The following is a 20,992-nucleotide window of genomic DNA, read 5'->3' on the forward strand; positions in this document are numbered from 1 at the left end:
GTGACGAGTGCCGAGAGCTGAGTTGCTCCAGCTGCCTCATAGTCAGCAGCACGAGCAGTTTCCTCTCCTGATTTTCTGACAGTACTTGGCACTAGAGCAGTAGTCGGACACTCTTAATGACTCAGAGTCACTTTTATCAGAAAAAAGCTATTTCTATCCTTATCGCCTTGGAAGCAGTGACTGCAACTTCGGAAGTTAAAAGGCAGTTTGATAAGAAAAGCCTCTTGTTTTTAAAAGCAAATAAACAGGAGCCAGGTGCCCAGAGCAGAGAAGTCAGAGGATGGGGGAGCTGCTCTGCATGCAGTCACAGTGATGCCTCCCCATCTCGGGGGCTTGTGAAGCCCCCTCCCCACCTGGTGGTGCTCCCTCGGGAAGTGCTGGCAGGTTGTGAGCAAGAAGTCGCATAACTATTCCACATCTCAGGGATCTTTCTACACCTCCCCAAGGCACCTGCCCTTGCTAAAGCAAGTTGTAGCACTCAGTGCTCCTTCCCCTTGCAAGGCTGTTGCCACTCACTGCCCATGAGCATGAGATGCTCTGGGGAATGGAACGAGGTGCATTTCCCCTGCCATCTCCCACGCAAGGCTCCACGTCATCGCTTGAGCTCTTGTTCTTGCCCTCGAAGCTGGTGGCAGGGATGGGAGTCACTTTTCCTGAAGAAACTTCCTGCTGGGCTCAGCACCAGGACCACCATGCCAGCATGGCTCTCCTGCAGCTGGGAAAAACCTTTCCAAGCAGGGAGGCTTGTAGCTCCATGCATGCCAGAGCATGTAACACCAGGACAGCCGCCTGCAGCAAACCCCAGATTGATACTCGTGGCCAGCCCCCATTTGCATGAGCCCTGGGGAGGTTCAGCTCCAGCCACCTCCCTGGTAGAGCTGGCCCAGGAATGACAAGAGGCTTATGCCCAAGGCCTGGATGTGTGCAAATCACAGGGAGAAATAACACCAGCTGTTGGCTCAAAGCCCAGGGATGCATGGGGACTGGGCGTTGGAGGGTGGGGACGGAGCAGCTCTTGGTGCATTGTGGCACAGTGGCACATGACAGCTGTGGGCTCTCCGTGGGGGAACACAAGTGACTGTGGCAAGTGGGGAGCAGGTGGAAGAGAAAACATATGAGTGAAAGGGAAGGGAGCGGAAAGGCTGTGTTTAAAGGTTAACACTTGCCCTGGGAGAGAGGAGATGAACGTCTGTGCTCCTAAATAGCATTTGCTGATGAAGTTGTCTCACAGCTATTTGGTTTGGTTTTTGTCTTAAAGACCGATTATGACCCTTTTTTTCCACTGTACTTGCTCACACCCCTGTTGAGTAGGGAGTCTGATGAACATCATCGTGAGATCTCAGGTCGTCACCACCTTCCCAGTGCAGCAGCATTAGTTCACACCTCCCACACTTGTTGCGTTTCTTTAATACAGCAAGAAAAACCTGGCACAGCATGAGAATGAGATTACGGCAGAAAAATACTTTCCATTAAAGTACTGCGGTGTTTTGACTAACTTGAAAATCATACCATCCCTGTCTTTCTGGTCTCTTACTTTGCTGAGACGTGCAGATGAGAGGGTTTTGCATGTCTCTAAAATACGTGCGTGCGGTCCTGGCATGTTGCTGCAACAGTGTAGTACAGGGCTCCGGCACCAGCCCAGTTCCCTCCAGGACCTGAGCCTGTGATGTTCTGAAGGGTGATTTGTTCATGACACATTTGCTTTGTATCACCAAAAAGGACTCGGAGGTAACCTGGGAGCCGCTGCCGTCTCTGAGCTGCACCAATCCCTTTGGCATAAAAAAGTTGAGTCCAGTGCTCCCTGGATGAGGTGGCCCCCAATTCCAAAGAGCCAGTACCTCAGAAATGAGCACCAGTCCTTGGCATCCCACTGGGCTGTGACAGTCTCCCAGACACGCCCCAAATTCACCAGTAACTTTGCCCATCTAACAAATGCAGCGGGGCCATTGATGCGCAGGGGCTCTGCCACCCTGGGCCTCACAGAGCATCGGCAGGCAGCAGTTTCTGGGGCTCAGGGAAAGTCAGATTTTAACACGGGAGCTTCCCCAATGCTGGTGCAGGGTGGGCAGGATGGCTGGGGTCCAGGAGGGCTCTGACAGTGCTTTAATTCACACTCTTGCCAAAAACCCCTGTGCCATCACTGCTGCCATGGAGCCTGTTCCGTAACACTCAAACCAATGAAAGGAGACATCCTCCTTCACGGGAAAAAGCTGATGAGTGGCAGAAAGTACCGCTGGGAGAATAAAAGGGGGACAGAGGTTTCTGATTAACTGCCGAGCAATTTCTTCCTGCATGGTGGCTGTGCTCTGTGCCGTGCTGGCAGGGAACAAGGTTGGACGAGTGGATGCCCGTGATGGCAAGTGCCCAGTTTCCACAGAGGACATCGTGGAGTGAGCAGAGGAGCTGCCTCCAGAGCACTGGTGGGCATCGCAGGGTTTCACTGTGTGGGCAGAGGCAGGAGAAAGGAGCTGGTCTCCACTTCTTTTCTCCTCTCCACCACCTTCAGCTGTGCTAGGAGAGAAGCTGTTGCTTTGGCTTTTTGCTAAGCAGAAGGAGAAGGAGGGGGGATTTACTCCACTATAAATGCTGCAGATGTGCCAGCTGTTTTGTGGGCCACAGCAGTATCCGCTCAGAGAGCTGCGCTCACCGCAACGTTAAACCAAATTCAGAATTAGAGTCCTGTCTCTCGGTTGAAACTTTAACAGAAAAAGGTCTAGGCGGAAAGACAAGTGCTTGACTTTTCTGCTGATACCAGGGATGCAGATAACCCCACTGGGTTGTGCCTGGTCCCCCTATGTTTCCCCTTTCAGCTCACAGGAAACACATTTGAACTCTTTGCTCCGCAGGACACAAGACAGTGGTTTGCAGCTGCACCGGGCATATAGTGCCAACAGCTCAGCCCCGTCCTCGAGCGTATCCCTGGGGAACAGCAGGCAGCAGTTGTCCGGGCTGGAAGTGGCGCTGCTGACTTACAAGAGCTGCTTGTTCGTCCCAGGCAGCCCAGCATCTGCGGGCTGGCTTTGTAGTGAGATAAGAACTTGTTTTCTCCGGAAAGTTTCAGGGGAAATGAAGTGGCTAGTTTGAGTCAATTTGAGAGCCAAACACTCTTTGCTTGTCAGAGAGCCGTGGGAAAGTGTCCTGCAAGATGCCTCCTGCATCCCTACAACATCCCCTCTACATCCCTGCAGCATCCTTGTGGCATCCCTTCTGCATCCCTCCCACACCCCTGCAGCATCCACTTTGTGTCATTGCAGTGTCCCTGTAAAGTCCTTCCTGCATCCCTGCAGCATCCCACGTCCCATCCACCAACCCCTGTGTCAGCTTCAAAAGGTCTGGGGGAGTTTCTCAAAAGTTAGTTAAATTTGGCATGAATTCTTCTGGGGATTGTCTGAGGGAGGGTTTGGTACTGAGCTTGACACTGTGATATTTTCCATGGCTCCTGCTCTGCTCTGCAGTGAGCAAATCCCTTGTGTGCAGGTGTTGGTGTTCACAGGCAACGGCTGCAGGGGTCCAAGACAGCCCCAGCCCGTGTGTGTTCTCAGTGCTGGAGCGGGACGCAGACACCTGCACTGCATTACAAGGAAATTAAATCTGTTGCTGTTCAAGATCAGAGATTAATCCTGCTGCAGTGCCCTGAACTCTGCCCAGTGGAATGCATTAAATGAGGGCTCTTTGAGGGAAATAAAGATCTTGGGGCTGAAGAAGAAATAGGACTGGGACAGGAAGACAAATGTGGGCGCAGGTCCCCCATGCCCAGTAGGCAATAGGCAGCTCTTGTCCTTGATACACAATAGAGCTGTGAGGAATTTAGCCTCTCCCACCCGTGAGCTGACTCCCAGCCCCAGTGCTGGGGAATGCTCTGGATTCCCTGCTGGGGATCACAGCTGAGAGCGATCGAGTCCTGAGGAGCTGTGAAGGTGGTGGAGGAACTGCAGATGCAGCGCATAAATCCTCAACCCTATAAAACCCAGAGGGGTGGGAGGGGGTTGGATAGCTTAGTGTAGGGTTTCAGCATTACTTCTGAGCTTTTGCTATGGGCTGGTGGTGAGTGTCGCGTCGTGTCGTGTCTCGTCTCCCTGAAAACAGCATCTTTTGGCTTCATCTCTGTAGCTGGAGTATGGTTTTTTACCCAAACAGCCCTCAGCTGGGGAGGAGATGGCACCTGATATCACAAAATCATTTATTGCTGCTTTCTGCTCTTTGGCCTGTAACTGCTCCCTGGGCCTGGTGTGGGTGTCCCCTCCGTAGCATCTCTGGTGGATAATGGGTGGCCCCTCTTCATCATACTTCCCCTTCAGATCCACCACCTCTGGAAGCTCTTGAGGGAGGTCCTTGCTGAGAACCTCTGCAGTGGTGTGGCAGCCACCCTGATCTTGGTGCTGGGGGCCAGGCTTTGCAGGATTCCTCTCCAGCCTCTCAAAGACAGAGACCCTTCTGCACAGGAGGATGCTTTTGTACACTGACCTGACTTCTTCTGCGAGTTGGTCGAAGCTTCTCCAGGGCATCCTGTGGATGCTCACACAGGAAGTACCCCACTTTAGCACGGAGTGAAAGAGCACTTCTGGGCATTGAAGCCTCTCTTTGCTGGGTCTGGTGGTCTGGCCATCAGGCAGGGGAAAACCAGAGTGCAGCTGACTGGTGGAAGCTGGTACTCGCTCTTGGAAGCAATGTGACAGCAGTTGTGCATGATATCCTCCACTTATTGTTGCTGAGTGTGTACCCTGTGTCCCCCAAAAGTGTGATTAGGTACCAAGAGAGGCATGACCCTGACAGGTCCATCCTCAGTGGCACATGTCAAGCTGTAGCCCCCATGGACTGGCATGGCTGACTGTATAGCTGGTATCTGTCACCAGTCTGCTGGTTCTGCCATGGACAGAGAGCAGGCTGGTGCAATCAAAGAGGCCAGGGGAGCCCTGTGACTCAAACACCCCCTCTGCCACCTTCTCTCAGTGGGTGGTAGGGTGGAGTGGGGGCTCAGTGATGAGCAGTGTGGGCTTGAAGCTCATGTTCAAGCAGATGCTGCCATGCCATGGAGTTTTGTCTGCTTCCCAATTGATGTTGGTGGTGCCATTCTGCATTGGCTCAATAATTTTGGTGTCAGGGTAAAGCAAACTTTCCTATCCAATGAAAAACCTCAGATTTGTCTTCTCCCAACCCTGGGGGGCCATGCTAAGGGCAGCCCACCAGCGTGTTGATTTCAGCTGTGGGTGTCTGCTGTCAAGAAAATCCTAACTTACAGCTCCTAGTGCCCTTCTCAATCACCACTGCTGCTGTTTTCAATTCCATTTCTTCACTCAAGGAGAAGCTGGAAGTGTTAGAGGAGGTGGTGATTACAGAACCCAGGCCTGTGCGGTTTCTAGTGACATTTGAGCAGTGCAGCCATCGGGAGGTGAGTCCCTGCTCCTAGGTCTTCCTGGTTGCTGGTTTGGGGAAACCTCATCCTATGGACTCTTAGAGCTGGGCAGCAGTACGCTACCCCTGTGCTCATTTTATTCAGGACAGTTCATTTTCTTCACAGTGGCTGGTAGGAGGTTATGTTTTGGATTTGCCCTGAGAAGAGTGCTGAAGGAGTTTTTTAGTTGGTGCTGGGGAATGCTTGTACAGATTCAAGGTCTTTTCAGCTTCTGATACTGCAGCTGCATTCCCAGTGCTCTCACTATAGGCAGTGGGGGACACACAGGTCAGGCAGCTGACCCAAACTTGCTGAAAGAGTATTTCATTCCATAGTATGTCATGGATGGGATGTAAGTCAGGGGTTGGCTAGGGGCCCATAGTTGTTCATTTTGTTCATTCATTATTGGGTGGGTCAGTTGTCTCTCTGGCTTGCTCTCTCTCTTGTGGGGCTCACTCGGACTCTGCTACCATCACTCTTGGGTTCCTGCTCTCTGGCTTGGACTCTTGCTACTCGGGACCTGGCTGTGCATTGGTCGGCTGGTGGTGAGCAATTGTATAATTGCTTTATTTTCTCTTTTTTAAACTTTTACCTATTATTAGTAGTATTGTTAATATTATTAACATCACTATTTTATTCATTTATACTCAATTATTAAATAGTTCTCATCTCAATCCACAAGCTTCCTTGTCTTTGCCCCTGATTCGTCTCCTCCACTGGATGAGGGGGGGAGGTGAGTGAGTGATATTTAATTGTTACCGAGGTTAAACTACAACCCCCTGCCAGGGGAAACACAACCTGTGCGGCTGATCCCCCTGAGTGGGTTTGGGCGGAATAATTGACAAAGGGAACTGTGACATGAGCAGCGTCTGAGGTGGTGGTAGTGAGTCCTGCCTCTCTACTGTGTGTCCTGGGATCTCGTCAGGCCATCCTGCCTGACCTCTGGTCTTCCCCCAAAAGAAAAGACCTGCCTTGCTGTGGGAGGTCCTGAGCAAACATCCCACCTCCCTGCTCCACTTTGCCATCAGGATTGGGCTGCTCTGTCTCTGTCCTGTGAAGCTCCTTTGTCCCCACAGGCATTTTCTTCCAGCAAAATGGTGCCTTCCCCAAAAAGCTGGAGATGTGAAGGGAATTGTGCCCTCCGCTGCATAGCCTGGCACCTCTGAATAACAGATTGGTGGCAGACACTGGGGTGTTGCTGCAGGTGTAGAAAACACTCCTGGGATCTGGGGCAGTATCTGCAGTGTGGCATGTTGGGCTCTTTGCTTAGTCTTGCATGAAACATGGATTTAGTGCTAGTGTCGAGATCCTGGACTGCGGTGAGGTTCTTTGGAGCCAGTGAGATCAACAGGAAAGTGGTGGTTAAAGGGAGTGGGGAGGCACCCCTGGCCCCTGTGGCAGGGGATTTTCTGCCTGTCACCCGAGCATATTTAGCAATGCCATGGTGTTCGATGTTATCATCGGCTTGTTGGCAGGAGCGTGGTGGAAACGTGAATGGTGCTGCCTAACGCTGGCTCATGTGTCCTGGGGGGTTTTGTGGTCTGCTTTTTGGCCTTTTTTTTTTTTTGTTGTTGTTGTCATTTCTTGTAATGCTGTTTGGCCAGAAGCCAGCACCCCAGGGGATCCCTCACTGGGTATAGTGTGCCGAGAGCTGCTCCGTTGTAGCTGTGGTTACATACACCCAAGGAAAACAGTTCCTTGTTTCCTGCAGGGCTCATCACTTGTAAAATCCTGCTTAACCCTCTTCAGAGGTGACAGCCCTCGATGGGCCAGCTGGCACCATGCAGCCTGGGCCCGCCGGCGGTTACCTCTGCTCAAGATGGGCATTGTGGTGCTGCTCCGATAGAGTGTGGGGCGGTTTCCCTTGGGGCTGTTTCCCTATGGGCTGTTTAAATAACATACAGGTGAGCAGGGCTGGATGGCTGCATGATGGAGCTGCTGCCTGTCTTGCTTTTGTACCAGGAGGCTTCAGCAGAGTGGAGGACACTGGGCTGCGCTGTGGGCACAAGAGCTGATGAAACACTGCATTGCATCGCCTCGATGCTCCTTCTTGATGCATTGGGCAAACTGCAAGCTGAAGCATAAAAATACATTTTCCTAATTTTCTTTCTCCTCCTGCCCGTAAATCTGGTGCATTTTACTGGAGAAGAGCAGGCATCCTTGTGCAGAGGAAAGAGGCCCAACAGTGTCTCAGGGGGAAATTTGTATTTGCTTAATGCAGGTTGGTGGTAGGGAAACAAAATTAAGCAGTTGTGGTGCTGATGAAATAAAGCTTTTGCTCCTGCTAAAGCAACTATTTCACAAATTAAATTCCTGGTTGGGTGCAGTGTGGCTCTCCTGGATGCTACAGGCTAATGTCTCCAATGGAGGAGGGCAGGAGAAGGGCTGATGAGATGCACTTAGTGATGAAGCAATGAGGGAGATGAGCAGAAAGGATGTCTCCATGCCTATGGAGCTAAAAATCCCAGCAGTGAAGCTGGGGCCCGGAGCTATCGCTGTCTGTGCATCGGTGGGTTGTCTGGATCCTGCTCTGGACAAGGCAGCTCAGGTTGTTCAGGTTCTCTCTGTCAAAGGTGAAACAGGATGCAGTTCTACCGTTGGGAAATGGTGCTGGGTCGATGTTGAGAAATGGGTATTAAAGAGGTGTCTGAATGTGTGCCCTTGTGACACAAAGGGCTTTTTGATTGCTTCCAAAACAGATGGAGCATTTTCCTATCTAGAAGAGCCAAATTGAATAGGAATTGCTGGGGAGAATGATGAGAAGCAGCTGAATCTTTTATCGCTGCAGTTCAGGCTTGTTTCCAGTGTTCAGCACGAAAATGTTCAAAGAACTGAAAAAGGAGACTGACAAACTGTCTCCATCTCTTACTAAGCAGCAATTACCAAGGCAGTTCAGCCAGGTCCACCTAGCCTCATGCTGGGAAAAGGGGTGACCGGGTGCTGCCAGATGCCAGTTTACACACTGGTAGCAGTGGGGATGTTAGGCTGAGCTGCATGAAGACAAGGACAGAAATGCTGACGAACAGCCTCGGTGTGTCTGCAGTGCAAGGGGAAAGTAGAGGCAGTAGGAGGCCAAAAATTGTGCTGGGGGAAAGCAACCATGGAGGGTGGTGGTGCAGGCAAATGTGGAGGGAACCAGGTTCAGGGCAGATCCCTGATGTCAAGCTGAGCTTTTTTGCCTGCTTGCTCTGCCCTTCCCCAACCCTAATCCCTGACTGGGGCCAGGTCACCACATCAGAAGCTGAGCCACCTGCGTCACTGCTAAGCTGGCCTGGCCCCAGCAGCCTTGCCAGGGGCCTCTGTTTGGAAAAAGCAGCTCCATAGCAAACATGGGCATATGTCCAACCATAATATGAAGCACATTGTGACATGGTATAGGGGATGCTGAGAGGCACCGTGGTATGTGAGGGCTCCTTCCTCTTGGAAAGCAGCCCCACAAGGAGGCTCATGGGCACCAGGCACTCCCATAGCGTGCTCGAGTTGGCCATGCAAGACGCTGCCTCTTTCTCAGCTCCTCAGCCCTGTTTTACCTCTCAGTTGTCTTGGTGCCCCTTCCTCAGTGTGTTTCAACTTCAGTTTTGGGGGTCGGCTATGGGAAACCATCTGGCAGGGCTGGGGCTTGACTCCACTGCCCGTGGTCTCAGGGCTGGGGTTGCCCATGGTGGCAAAGGTGTGTGGGGTTGGACGTTCGTGGCACATCCTGGTCTACCAGTGAGCACTGGTGGCTGTGCCAGGGAGAGGGAGTGCTTGGCATGTGTGGCTGCAGCTGGTTCTGCAGAAAGACGTTTGCAACAGCCCCTTAGGAAATGGGGTATTGCTGGGATGGTTGTCTTGGCTCTTTAAAGCCCCTGCAAGCAGGTTGGGCCGAGCTGGGTGCTACTGTGCTGACCCTGAGCTAAAGCTTTTTTAAGTTATATTAGCTATGCGTACCTTCCTAAGGAGCAAACACAAATCTGCCCTCCCCAGCTCTCAGGTTTGTCCTGCGGCTTAGGGTGCGTGCCCAGAGCTCCCTGGGAAAACCACTGTATTTTCTGTCTTCCTGTTTTCCCCAGGATGGACAGGGCAGCAGTGCCAGTGCAGGGACTGCTGGTCTGTGCTCTGCAATGTGTGCTGGGCTTCTCCTCCTGTTCCCAGCAAACCTGTGGGGAGAGCCTGGGGGAGGAGGTAGTGGTGGTAGTGTGGCTCATGCTGCTGAGAGGCAGCTCCTCTGTGGCCATGGTGTAAAAGAAAATCCAAAACCTCCAGGAAACAGCTCCACAAAACAGCATCTTCCTTTCCCAGCACATTCCAGCTGCCACATCTCCACACCCTGCACGGTGCCGTCATTAGTATCACTCATCTCTTTGAAAGTAAGAGACAGGGCTCCATGGTAAAAGGAGAGCAGGGCTCTGGGGGATACCAATGTTAAGGTAGGTGCAGCAGGGACAGCTGGCTGAAGATTCAGAGGGTTGCCCCGGCCTGCCAAGTCAGGAGCTGGTGCTCCAACAGCTGGACCCTACCAGCCCTGCTCTGTCATGCAGCTTTTCTTGAGTGCCTGCTGCCAAAACCCCAGCTGGGAAGTCCTTTCTGCTCACTGTGCTTCTGCCATGCAGCTGCTGTTGCAGCGAGGGCACCTGGGTGTCATGGAAACCTGCAAAGATCTTTTGCAAGCATCTGTGAAAGCTTTTAATCTGATGTTGCTGACATAACATTGGGTGCTTGAAAACTTTTGATTGAGCAAACAGGTTTCTAATCCTCTGCATAGGAAACTCCACTCCGCACTGAAGAACATAACCTGGGAGATGAACTGGTCCAACCTGCCACTGACGAGCTTTACTTTGAAAGTAAAGAGCCAGTTGATTGTGTGGAAACATTGCCTGCAGTGGAAGGATTAATGACTAATCATGGTTTCATTAAGTCTAATACTAGCGCTTTCACTTTCAGCAGAGAGTTCATCTAATGATAGTATCAAATAATTACCTAGAGATCAGCACCATCTCCTGTGCTCTGCAGAAAACGGAGGCACACAACAGGCATTTTCAGGCAAGTCTGGCTGGCTCAGGTGGTCTGGAAGGGCGGGAAAAGGTCCTGATCTCTGTAACATCAGACTCTGTGCTATGGGCTGAACAAGACAAGCGAGGAGCAAAAGCTCAGGGATTTCAGTACGACAAAATTATTTTCTGATCTGGGATAAAAAGTGTCACTACAGAGGTAAATCAAGGCAATAGTTTCATGGCAATGAACATGGCATTTATTTAACTGAAATCAGTATCGATCTCAGAAGACACAGGGTGACTGTATCACACTCTCTTAACAATGTAACTTTACATAATCTCTTTGCACTTTAAATATATGAAATGTTTCCATCAGTTTAAGACACATTTGAAAAGATAAATTGGGAGAAAGCTAAAATCTAGGTGAAATTTTTAGGTGTACAATAGTCAGCCCTCCCCAGAATCTACAAATCAGTATAATTTTAAGCCTTTTCCAGAAAACTGACATTAACACTGAAGAGCCTTGCAAACTGCAGTTCCTGGTAGTCTTTATTTTCTGTTTGTTGTGTAATACTTGTATAAAATACTGCAGTGCTTTAAAAAAAGTTTTCCTCAGCAACTGCATTGTTGGCAGTTTCCCATAGTAGGAAAATAGTTGTGGTAATAGTGCAAAGATTTGCCGCAAGACAAGAGAAAATGCTAAACATAATTTATTAAAGAAATATTTTTCTAGTACTCGTAAACATGATTTTCCTTCATCAATGGACGAACAAGTCTGAAGACAGACTTCATCTGTTATGTCAATGCACTTTTCTCGTGTTCAGATGTGGGAAGTACACCCCGTACATGCTCTGTTGAACCTGGTATAGATGTGACTTTCTTCTTAGGCAAAAGACAACCTGATGGGAAAGAGAACAATGTTAATGGAAAAACCCCAAGTCTGAACTTTGATCTTCATTAGATGCCCCAAACCCTGTTGCTGGGTTGGGTTGGAGGGACTCTGAATGCATAGGTAGACCCTAGCACAGGCCCCAGTTTTGAATCTGAGGTTTTTCCTCTTCTAAACCTTGCTGACTGTAATTTTTACTCCTGAATCTCCAAGGACAGTAATCCATGTTCTCTGTAGACTTATTCTCTTCTACCTGATGCAAAGCAAAACAGCTGCTTTTGAAACAGTGCTATTAAAATGCTGCTCTTCTTAAAGGTATGCAGCTGGAGTATGGCCCTGCAAGGCTGCTACGGTCTGTATGCTACGGGCACTGAATACAGAATTCTTGATGCAGTTCCTGCAGGTTATTAAAAAATGTCATCTTCCACACTTCCCTATCTGTAACCTATTTGAACAGGGAAGAGGTTTAAGAAATGCTGCAGGAGATCCCCTAATTCAACCTACTTGTCATTTTGGCGTTTGCCTTAGCTTTGGTTTTGTGGGTTTTTTTCCTTGCAAAGGACTCTCTTGTTTGTGATACACTGCTTCCATTTTAGGAATCTAATTAAATACCCTTCCCCATACTCCTGTGTGCAAGTGCTTGAAAGACTTGGTAGCGACTGAAGGAGGCCTTGGCATGCCCCTTGCTGTTACCATGTTGGATACTGCTCCCTGTGACGTTAACATGTCATTGACTGTCCCTCCTGCACTTCCCCAGAAGACGGGTAATGCCATGGTCAAGTTAGGGGTAGGAGAGCAAAGGGACCACTTACCAGGAAGCATAACAAGATGAGGAGAATGAAGCCAAGCAGGGCGAATATGCAGATGAGGATAATTGCCCAGAACTGAAGCTCTGTAAAGGCAAAATAAGGGCACATCAGGTTTTTTGGGTCCTGAACATGGAACAGAGAGGGAGATCTTGCCCTGGTAAGGTTCAAAAGTACTGTACAGTGCATAGGTGAGGCAAAATTGCTGACAGGCAGTATCTGGCCTTCCCTGGCTGCAGGGCAAACATGCTCCAGCAATGTGAAGATGGAGGGGATGTAAGAAACTTTGGTAAAATGAAGTGAGGTTCCAAGGACCTACAAGTTTAAGTGCCACCTGGGTGTCAGAGCCCTGAGATGGTTTCAGGGATGTTCAGAGAGACAAAGTCCTCTTAACTACTGTTTGCACTCCGGGGGATGGGACAGGGCTAAGGGTGTCAGCAAAAGCTGTAGTTACTTTTACCATCATGTTTGTGGTGCATGGAAAAGCAACAGTTCAGACTGTTTTTCCCTGTTTACTGTTAGTTCTGAGGTTGTGGCTGTGCCCACAACACTATCTGGATTTTTTTTTTTTTTAATCCTACAATTATCAACATTTACTGGTGTCAGAGCTCCAAAACTGCTTGCCAGATTGCATTGCTTTTGCCTGTCCTTCACTTCCATTTTCTTCAGGCTGTCTGGCTCTGATGGACCCTGCTGTTTGCTGCCAGCCTATCAAGCATCCTAGATTTCTTGGCTCTCGCACAGCTCTAGTCTTCGTTTCACAGTATGTAACACCAATTTACTGTAGTTCAAGTGGCTGTAGGGTGAATCCCTCATGAAAAGCACTTACTTGATGTTTCAGACTCCTGTTCATCTGTTTTGAGTGGAGGGTAACCTGGAAATAAAGGGTGGGATGGGTGAGAAACGGAGCACTTCTGGGGTTGATTAAAGCAAAACCAATAAACATTCCCACCAAGTCATCTGAGCTCTCACCTTCAACAGTCAGACTCTGATCTTCTAGCTCATAGCTGGGGCCCAGCTTGGTGAACCCATGCAGCAGGCGTTTCAGCTCTTCGTACACATCTTGCTTTTGTAAAGTCTGTGGGAAGGGTTCCAGTGTGAATTTGCAGATGGAGGTAACGTTTGTGTAAGCTTTCCCATGGACAGGCCTGGAGAATAAGAATCAGAGCTGTCATTACAGGACAAGAGCAAAAGAAGCAGAGCCAAGTAGAGGAAGGGAGGGAGATTCAGAATCGGGCTCAGGTCTGCAGATGTCTAGGCAATGTATTTTTAGCATGGGATAAGTTTTTGCAGTTTAAGGCTGCATGAATTCCTGTCTCATCTAGTATGTGAAACTCACCCACTGATTTAATCCCAGGCAAGGCATTGCCAAGAGGTAAATCTGCTCAGCTTTTTTTTGTTCCTCCAAAGAAATGTTGCAGAAGACACAGGGAAATAGATTTTGTTGTCAGGCTGGTTGGTTGTGGTGATTGTTTTACTAATGTGCTTCTGTGGAGTTTTAGTTTATTTGAATAAGCTCAATGATTGAATGAACATACTTGTCTTAAGAATTGTTTGCCCATGAAAATCGCTTTTCTAGCATGGAAACAAAACCATCTCTCATTTGGACAGAAACCTCTTGTGGTAAAGGCAAAACTGACTGAGTGAATGAAGGTGCCTCCTGTGTGTCAGCCAGAGCACAAAGGTTGGCAGTGAGGCATAAACAGCATGTTTTATGGCTCTGGATGCCTTTTCTGCTCACTGCTCTTTTGGGGTTCAAGAAAAAGCACTTCTGAAGGAGGACATACCCAAAGCTCTCAACAGTACATCCAGCAAAGTAGTTCTTCAGGCTGCTAGTTCTGAATATGTCAAGCTGATGGGAAGAAACAAAACAATTGTGGAAAATATAGTAAATTTAAAACATCCTTAATTTGGACATGGAGATCAAGCTATTGGTGTTAGTTTTACCCCTTTCTCAATTTTCTCTTTGTTCACTTGGTACATTTGTGACCTGGAGTCCTGCAGTTCTGGGGAGTAGGGAAGGTTGGAGATTCTGAAATTTAATCTGAAGTTTTCTTTCCCAGACTTGAGGGGTGTTTTGTAAGTCGCTGCCTCAATCGCTAGTTCCAAGCCTGGAAAATGAGAGGGAAAGTTGGTATAAATTCTAGCAGAGAGGAACAGAGGCACTTCTGCCAAGCAGCATTGACCTGCAGACTTCCAGCTAGAAAAACTTGAAGTCTTAATAATTAATAGAACTTGAGCTGTGCTGGGGTCTGACAGCAAATTCCCAGTCTACCCTTTGAGTTCTTCAGCAGTGTACTAGGTGACTCATTGCTTTGGGAAGTTGTATGTTTGAAAAAAACTTAAAAGTCTGTTTATTTCTAAATGCTTTGGGAAATTATGGTGAATACTCACCACTTTGTTATCTTATTATTTAATAACGAGTAACACTTTAAGCCATTGAGGACTAAAGGGCCACGCTGAGCTAGACTGAATGTGGCAAAGAACTGGCCCAACTCTGTTCCAAGTTCAGTGATTCAACTTGATAACAGACTTATTTCCACACACATCCCCTCTGAGTGACCAGAAGTTGGGGAATGCTGAGCATGCCACAGCAAAGTAGGTTGATCTGGGTGGAAACCGGGCAGCTGGGATTTGAGCTCTACATACTGTCCACTGAGAATCCTTGCAGCTGGTAACTGCTTCCGAGCCACTGTCCAGTTGCATTTGAAGTGCTGTCCTGAAAAGCCCTTTCAACCACAGCCCTGTTGATGCCGGGCTCTGGCTGGAAGAAGCACTTGCAGTCAACCACTATGGATCCAGTCCTGTGGACAGAGGAACAGAAGTTCTGAGATAAATAGGCTGATCATAAAACTTCTTTATGTCTTCATGTGGGAAAGGGTTTCCTGAAGGGTTCTGGCTATTCTGAGTGTTAAGTGTTTTAAGCTAATGTAGTCCTATTGAGAGATGTGGAACAGACTGCTTTGGGCTTTTCCTTTGGTCAGGGAAAGCAAATGCAATACTGTTACTCCTTCTGTCTGCAAACTCAGGTTATACCTGTCTGCAAACTCAGGTTATATACCGCATGCATACCATGAATGATTAGCACCTTTGTAAAAAAGCTTTCACCATGTGTGAGGGTCCTTCGTCCAAGCCTCTCTTCATCTAGAGTATGACACTACAGCTATACCTGAAGCCCATTTTTAAAACCTAGTGGAGTCCAAGTCAGGAGGAAGAGTGCAGAGGTTGCAAGGTTGCCATTCAGTTGTCATTAAGAGGTAAGATTGCTGATGGTAATTAATGCAGAGACCTAAGAGTGCCTCGCAGAAATCCTGACTGTGACTTAGAAAAATGTCAGTCCATACTAAGTCAGGAAAAATTCAAACTGATGAATTCTGGGAAGCCTGGAAATGACTTCTTAGGGCATGAACCAAACCATTTCCAACATGAGAATGGAGGGGAGGAATTCTGCAGAGGGCAATGGCACTTGGCCACTGGGGAATGGTGCCAGGGTGTGGCAACCTTTCAAACAAAATCAGGTTGTATCACAGACCTCAGCTTTGTGATACTGCAGTACAGGAACTGGTCTCGCAGGTTGCTCTGATGATATAGTTGATTCATCTGAAATAAAAATGCTGTGTTAAATATTAATGAGTTCTGGTAGATGCTTTACAGCAGCAGAAGAGACTCTAACATTGGAGAAACACCAAATATTTTTTTTTTTTTTTTTTGGGCTAGTTGGATTTCAAGTTGGTTTTTGCTCAAGAATATGCCTTCTGGTGATGGAGTCTGACTTCCAGCTTGGAAAGCCTTTCTGTCTTATGAGCAAACTGCCAATGTTAAACAGCACAATCTACTGACTGACAGCTGTCATCTTGATCCACATTTCACAGTGCAGACTCGGAACTGGAAGTATGGAATGTTATGACTTTATCTAAAAAGCAAATCCTACCTAATTAGGGCTTTATTGGGTTGATATATGGGCAGTTTGTTGCTGAGAGAATGTATTGGATTCTCAGCAATGGCTTATGTATGTGCTGACCAGCTGGCTTCGATTTTTATACACTTCTAGAGATGGGACTGAAATGCTGAGTGCGTCTGTGTTTAATAGATAGCCTAAACCTCTTATATTTTGTAGTGCATGTCTTTGGCTGGACATAATTTCTTAAGACCACATGTAACATAAAAAATTAAAAGTGAATGAAAGGACAGTCTTTTCTTTTAGATTTCAGAATTTTTTTATCCCAGTTTTGTTGGGTATTTTCAAATTCAAAAATAATTCTACAGCAGTTGCTGTAAAATTGACCAGTGCAGACATGACAGTATTTGAGCTGCAGCTCCTTACCTTGTTACTGATGCTTTCTGCTGCTGCTTTGTATTCTGGAGACTGAGGGTCTGGGTTAGTTAGATTTTCATTGACTATTCTAAAGCTCAGTCTGTAGCCCAGTTTAGCTGGACCTTCAGTCAAGACAGGCTTTCTGGTGATAGCTGTGTCTGTGAGATGGAAACCTAAATGAAAAAGGTAGAGTGTATTTATATTTACATTGGATTTATCCACACCACAAAAGCAATATAGTTATGTCCCTGTTTAGATTATAGCATGTAATGAAATTATCCAGGAAATTGTATGATGTATGGGATGGAGTTGCTACGATGGCTGAATCATGCTGGATTGGTTTTGACATAGTGTCAAAACCTACAGAATACTTACAAACCAAAGGTGAAGTTCACTAGTACTCAAGCCCCAGTGGAGTGGAAGAATGAGGAGTGATCTCCAAGTGATCCCAAAACTATATCTTGATACCGTTCATGGATGCTTACCATTGATGTACAGGCTGTTCTTCTCCAGGCTGTAGTGCCCTAGTGTGGTGACACCATTTGTCATGTTGCTCAGCTCATCATAAATCTTTTCTCTGTCAAAGCTGGAAAGGCTGATATTGGTTTTGTAGCTGCAGACAGCATCTACACCTGTATCATTCCTGTCTCTCCCAGACCTAAGTAAAAAATGTCAGACACATTCTTTAGGACATTGCTGATGCTTATAGAACACCTTGTGTAATTTCTATGACTAGGAACAACAGGCACTGAAAACTGTCAGTGCAATTGGGTGCCTACATCTTTCAGCAAACTCTCAAGAATTGTGACAATGATATTTAGATACCAAAATTATTTTACCAGCAAGAATCATGGACAGGGAGATCTCACTGGCTTCTATTTCCTGGCATCAAAACAACTATGATAACTTATACAAACTTAAAGTGTATAAGAGCAGATAAAGAAATGGTTAATTGCACTTTTGGGAATCTTACCTAAATCTCATCACTTCACATCCTGTGTAGGCAGAGCTAATGCTGCTTCTTTTGAAAAGAGGGTCAATCTATTAAAAAAAACCCAACCAAAAAGTTTAGTGCAGGCAGATTAAGATCACCGCCTTAACACAAAATAGGAAAAACCAGAGCCAGACTTACATAACGGTTAATAACTTCCACTGTGGAAATGAAGCTGTGGGAACTTGGTACATCCAGATCTGCAGTGTACGGGAGGCTGGTCAAGGTGAAATTAAGTGTGAAATGCCTGGATGTTGGGTTTGGTGCAGTAGTTACACTCAGAGCTGTAATGAAAGGGGAGAAGGATTATGATCTTACTATACAGAAAGCTATCTTCACTTTCAAAGACATTCCCAATCCTAGCACGCTTCAAGAACCTCTTCCCCTCTTATTTTTCTGAGTGCACCACTCCTTTGATAGCTTTCCCTGGAATGAGTTTGGCAAAACACTTACACGATCTCTCAAGAGGTTTGTTGTAACCTGGAAAGGAAATGCAAGAGAAACATTATGTAAGGGAACTGTACACTTAAGAGAATGAAAGAGGAGAGGGGATGATTAAATGGATGACTTGGTAATGAATCATCAGAACCAGTCCCTGAGGGTGTGAATCTATTAAACAAACAACCTATTGCTTAAGCAGAACAAGGCCTTTTTATAATAGTGAAGACTACAATGGGAAAATATATCCGTTGGTGGGAAATCAGGTGAAGTGTTCATACACAGGTGGATGACTGAGGTCAACACTGAAATCAAGTCATCTTTCAATGTAATACAAAAATCAAAATCTTCAAAAAAGTCAATGTGAAAATGTTCTTGGAAGCATGCACTTCATCTTAAACACAGAAGTTATGGAGCAAGCATCAGTGGGACCACCTTTTTCTTATGGTCACTTTTTTTTTTTTTTTTTTTTTTACACTGAGGTGCTCCCTAAGGCCCAAGGCAGTCCCAAGCTGCTCTGGTGCCTGGAGGAATGAGAAAATCAAGCACTTACCATTGATATAGAGACTCTTGTTATCCAGATTATATATTCCTAGTTTGGTGATGCCATTTGTCATACTCCTTAGGTCTTGGTAAACCTTAGCTTGGTCAAACTTGGGTACTTGGGAGTCATTTCCATAGTTGCAGATGGTGTCTACTCCTATGTTATTCCTGTTGCTCACTGACCTGGTGGATTGAATATCACAAAGCTTCTGTTAGGTATTCCAAATTTTTTTTTCTGATGTGATTAAAGAAAGCTCAAACCAATTAAAATCTGTCCACAGTTCTCACACATGAACTGCAAAAATTACTGCGATATATGACAAAGAAAAAGACTTCGTAAGATAAGGATCATACAGAAGTGCCTAGAAGCTTTATTATAATGATACCAACTTCTTGAAAAAGGAACTGTAACTTAAGTGTCAGTCAAACATATGGAAATCCATTTGCTAAAGTTAATCTTTCAGCTCACCTGAATCTGACTACTTTGCAGCCAGTGAAATAGGGGCCAATGCTGCTGTTCTGAAGCAGAGGGTCAATCTGACAAGGAAACATCTTTGTGAGTATGAGAGACCCAAAAGACCCAAAATACTGGCTGATTTCAGTGAAAACATGACTGTGACTTACGTAACGTTGCATTATTTTCTTAGTCGAATTGAATTTAGCAGAATTTGGTGTCTCTAGGCCTGTTGTGAACCTGAGGTTGATTATTGTGAAGTTCAGTATGAATTGTGCTATTATTGGTCCTGGGCTTTGTGTGGTGGTTGGTTTCACCGCTGTAAGAGCCAACAAAAAATACACATGTAATATAAGAACAGGATCTTCATAAGACACATTATTGTTACTATTTTTCTTTAAGTTTAGAGCAGAAAAACCTGAGCATGATCACATACTTCAGATACTTTGAAACCTTACGAGCATTGCCAAATTGGGTGAAACAAAATCATAGAATGGTTTAGATTGGAAGAGACCTTAAGGATCAAAAATCAACTTATGCCTTTCAGTAGCTTTAATATGTTTCTGTTTTTAAATATACTTACTTGACAGACTGTGAAGTTCATTGTAATCTAAAAAAGAAATGGACAATTTTTAGCAAAGTATTTCAAGAATATCTCAGCAGGACTAAACACAGTTTTTTATTAGAAAATATTCATCATGATGGTTACTAAATTCATGACTGTGTCAACTTAGTGATTCTGTCATTTTTTTTGTCCTCTACTTTTTGTTATCTGTTTTGAGAGGTGTATTTAATCCTCTTCATTCTCATTCCAAAATAGTCTGTGTCAACATAACCCTGAGGTGGTCTCATTACCATTAACGTAGAGGCTCTGCCTGTTAAGGCTGTAGTGTCCCAGCTTGGTGATGCCATTTGTCATATTGCTCAGTTCATGGTAAACTGTCACTCTGCTGAACTTGGGGTCTGGAGGCTCATCTCTGTAGCTGCAGATGGCATCTACTCCTGTGTTAGCCCTGTCCTTTGACCTAGAAAATGAGGCATTGTTTTAAGATGTTTTAGTCATTATTGAGAAGTCCATTTTAACTTTTAGTAGATCAAAGATGCACATGAGAAAACCACTCAGTTACATTACAATAATGTGTTGAAAGCTGAGAAATGGCAAACAAGTTCTTAAGGAGGTAATGCAGACTTTTCCCAGACATGACCCTTACCTGAATGCCATTACTTTGCAGCCAATATAAGCAGGACCAATGCTGCTTTTTTGGAGTAAAGGGTCAACCTAGAAATTTAATAACAGCACTTCAGTAAAATGTCATGACAAAGGTTAGAGATTAGAGATATTAAAAGAACTGTGCCCAAACAGAGCATCATTTTGCCAGACTTACATAATGGTACATGACTTTTTCTGTTGACTTGAATTTTTTAGAATTTGGCGTTGCCAGATCTGCAGTGAACTGGAGGTTGGTTATAGTGAAGTTCAATGAGAAGTTCCTCACTGCTGGTGAGAGATGTTGTGTACTTTGTTCAATAGCTGTAATGAGCAAGGCAAATTATTGTTTGAAAAGACAATTTATGATCATCGTTACAGGAAACACTAAGAAAAATCCTCTGGTATTGTAGTTGCCTTCAGGGTCATAGCAGCTGCGGATCCCTAACAGCCTCCTAAATTCCCTTAACACTGTTTGATAAGTATAGTTCGGCTCTTAGTTAGTCTAACCTTCTTTTTTTTGGCTATTACTAACTAACAAAATCTTCTTGCCCTTTCAATTGATATTTAAGGGTACTTACATTGTCCAGGTTGCATCTCATTATATCCTATAGGGGAGAAGAAAAGGGATAGTATTTAAGAAACTGCCTTACAATTGGAAATGTCTAGCACACAGTAGGATACAGAACTTAATTTGTCTGAGAGATCCTGTGTAAATATATACTAGGGAAGACTAATTTGATGAATGTCTAGGCATAAATGCACATTCATACTACTGTATGTTGTTGGCAGGCTGCTGCTTTCCTTAGAGAGCAGTGCACAAAATACTTGCTTACTTAGGGATATCGAAAGGGAACAGATATATTCCCTAAATTATCAACAAAGTATCAGTAAAAGAAAAAGAGAAAAATAAAGAAAAAAAAAAACAACCACCCAAAAATAGAAAATTCACCATTAATGTAGAGGCTGTCCTTGTCCAGGCTG

At 46.0% G+C, this 20,992-nt stretch overlaps 1 protein-coding gene across 1 annotated transcript; it reads right to left on the minus strand.

Moving 5' to 3' along the window:
- Positions 1–4,031: 4,031 nt before the first annotated feature.
- Positions 4,032–20,616, minus strand: LOC104510999 (mucin-16-like; the record flags this gene model as incomplete). The annotated part of the gene is given in 24 exon segments (XM_010153434.1): positions 4,032–4,297; positions 4,300–4,413; positions 4,532–4,657; positions 4,710–4,777; positions 4,779–4,824; positions 5,024–5,144; positions 5,185–5,345; positions 12,890–12,934; positions 13,033–13,208; positions 13,848–13,912; positions 14,008–14,171; positions 14,710–14,864; positions 15,593–15,660; positions 16,385–16,548; positions 16,861–17,033; positions 17,578–17,650; positions 17,820–17,846; positions 18,358–18,530; positions 18,817–18,884; positions 18,972–19,120; positions 19,385–19,411; positions 19,657–19,826; positions 20,013–20,080; positions 20,590–20,616. Coding segments are annotated over 24 exon segments (2,694 nt in total), but the record flags the coding sequence as incomplete, so codon positions are not given.
- Positions 20,617–20,992: the final 376 nt, after the last annotated feature.

This window comes from Eurypyga helias, unplaced genomic scaffold, assembly GCF_000690775.1.
Source record: "Eurypyga helias isolate BGI_N326 unplaced genomic scaffold, ASM69077v1 scaffold5026, whole genome shotgun sequence".
NCBI classification, from domain to species: domain Eukaryota; kingdom Metazoa; phylum Chordata; class Aves; order Eurypygiformes; family Eurypygidae; genus Eurypyga; species Eurypyga helias.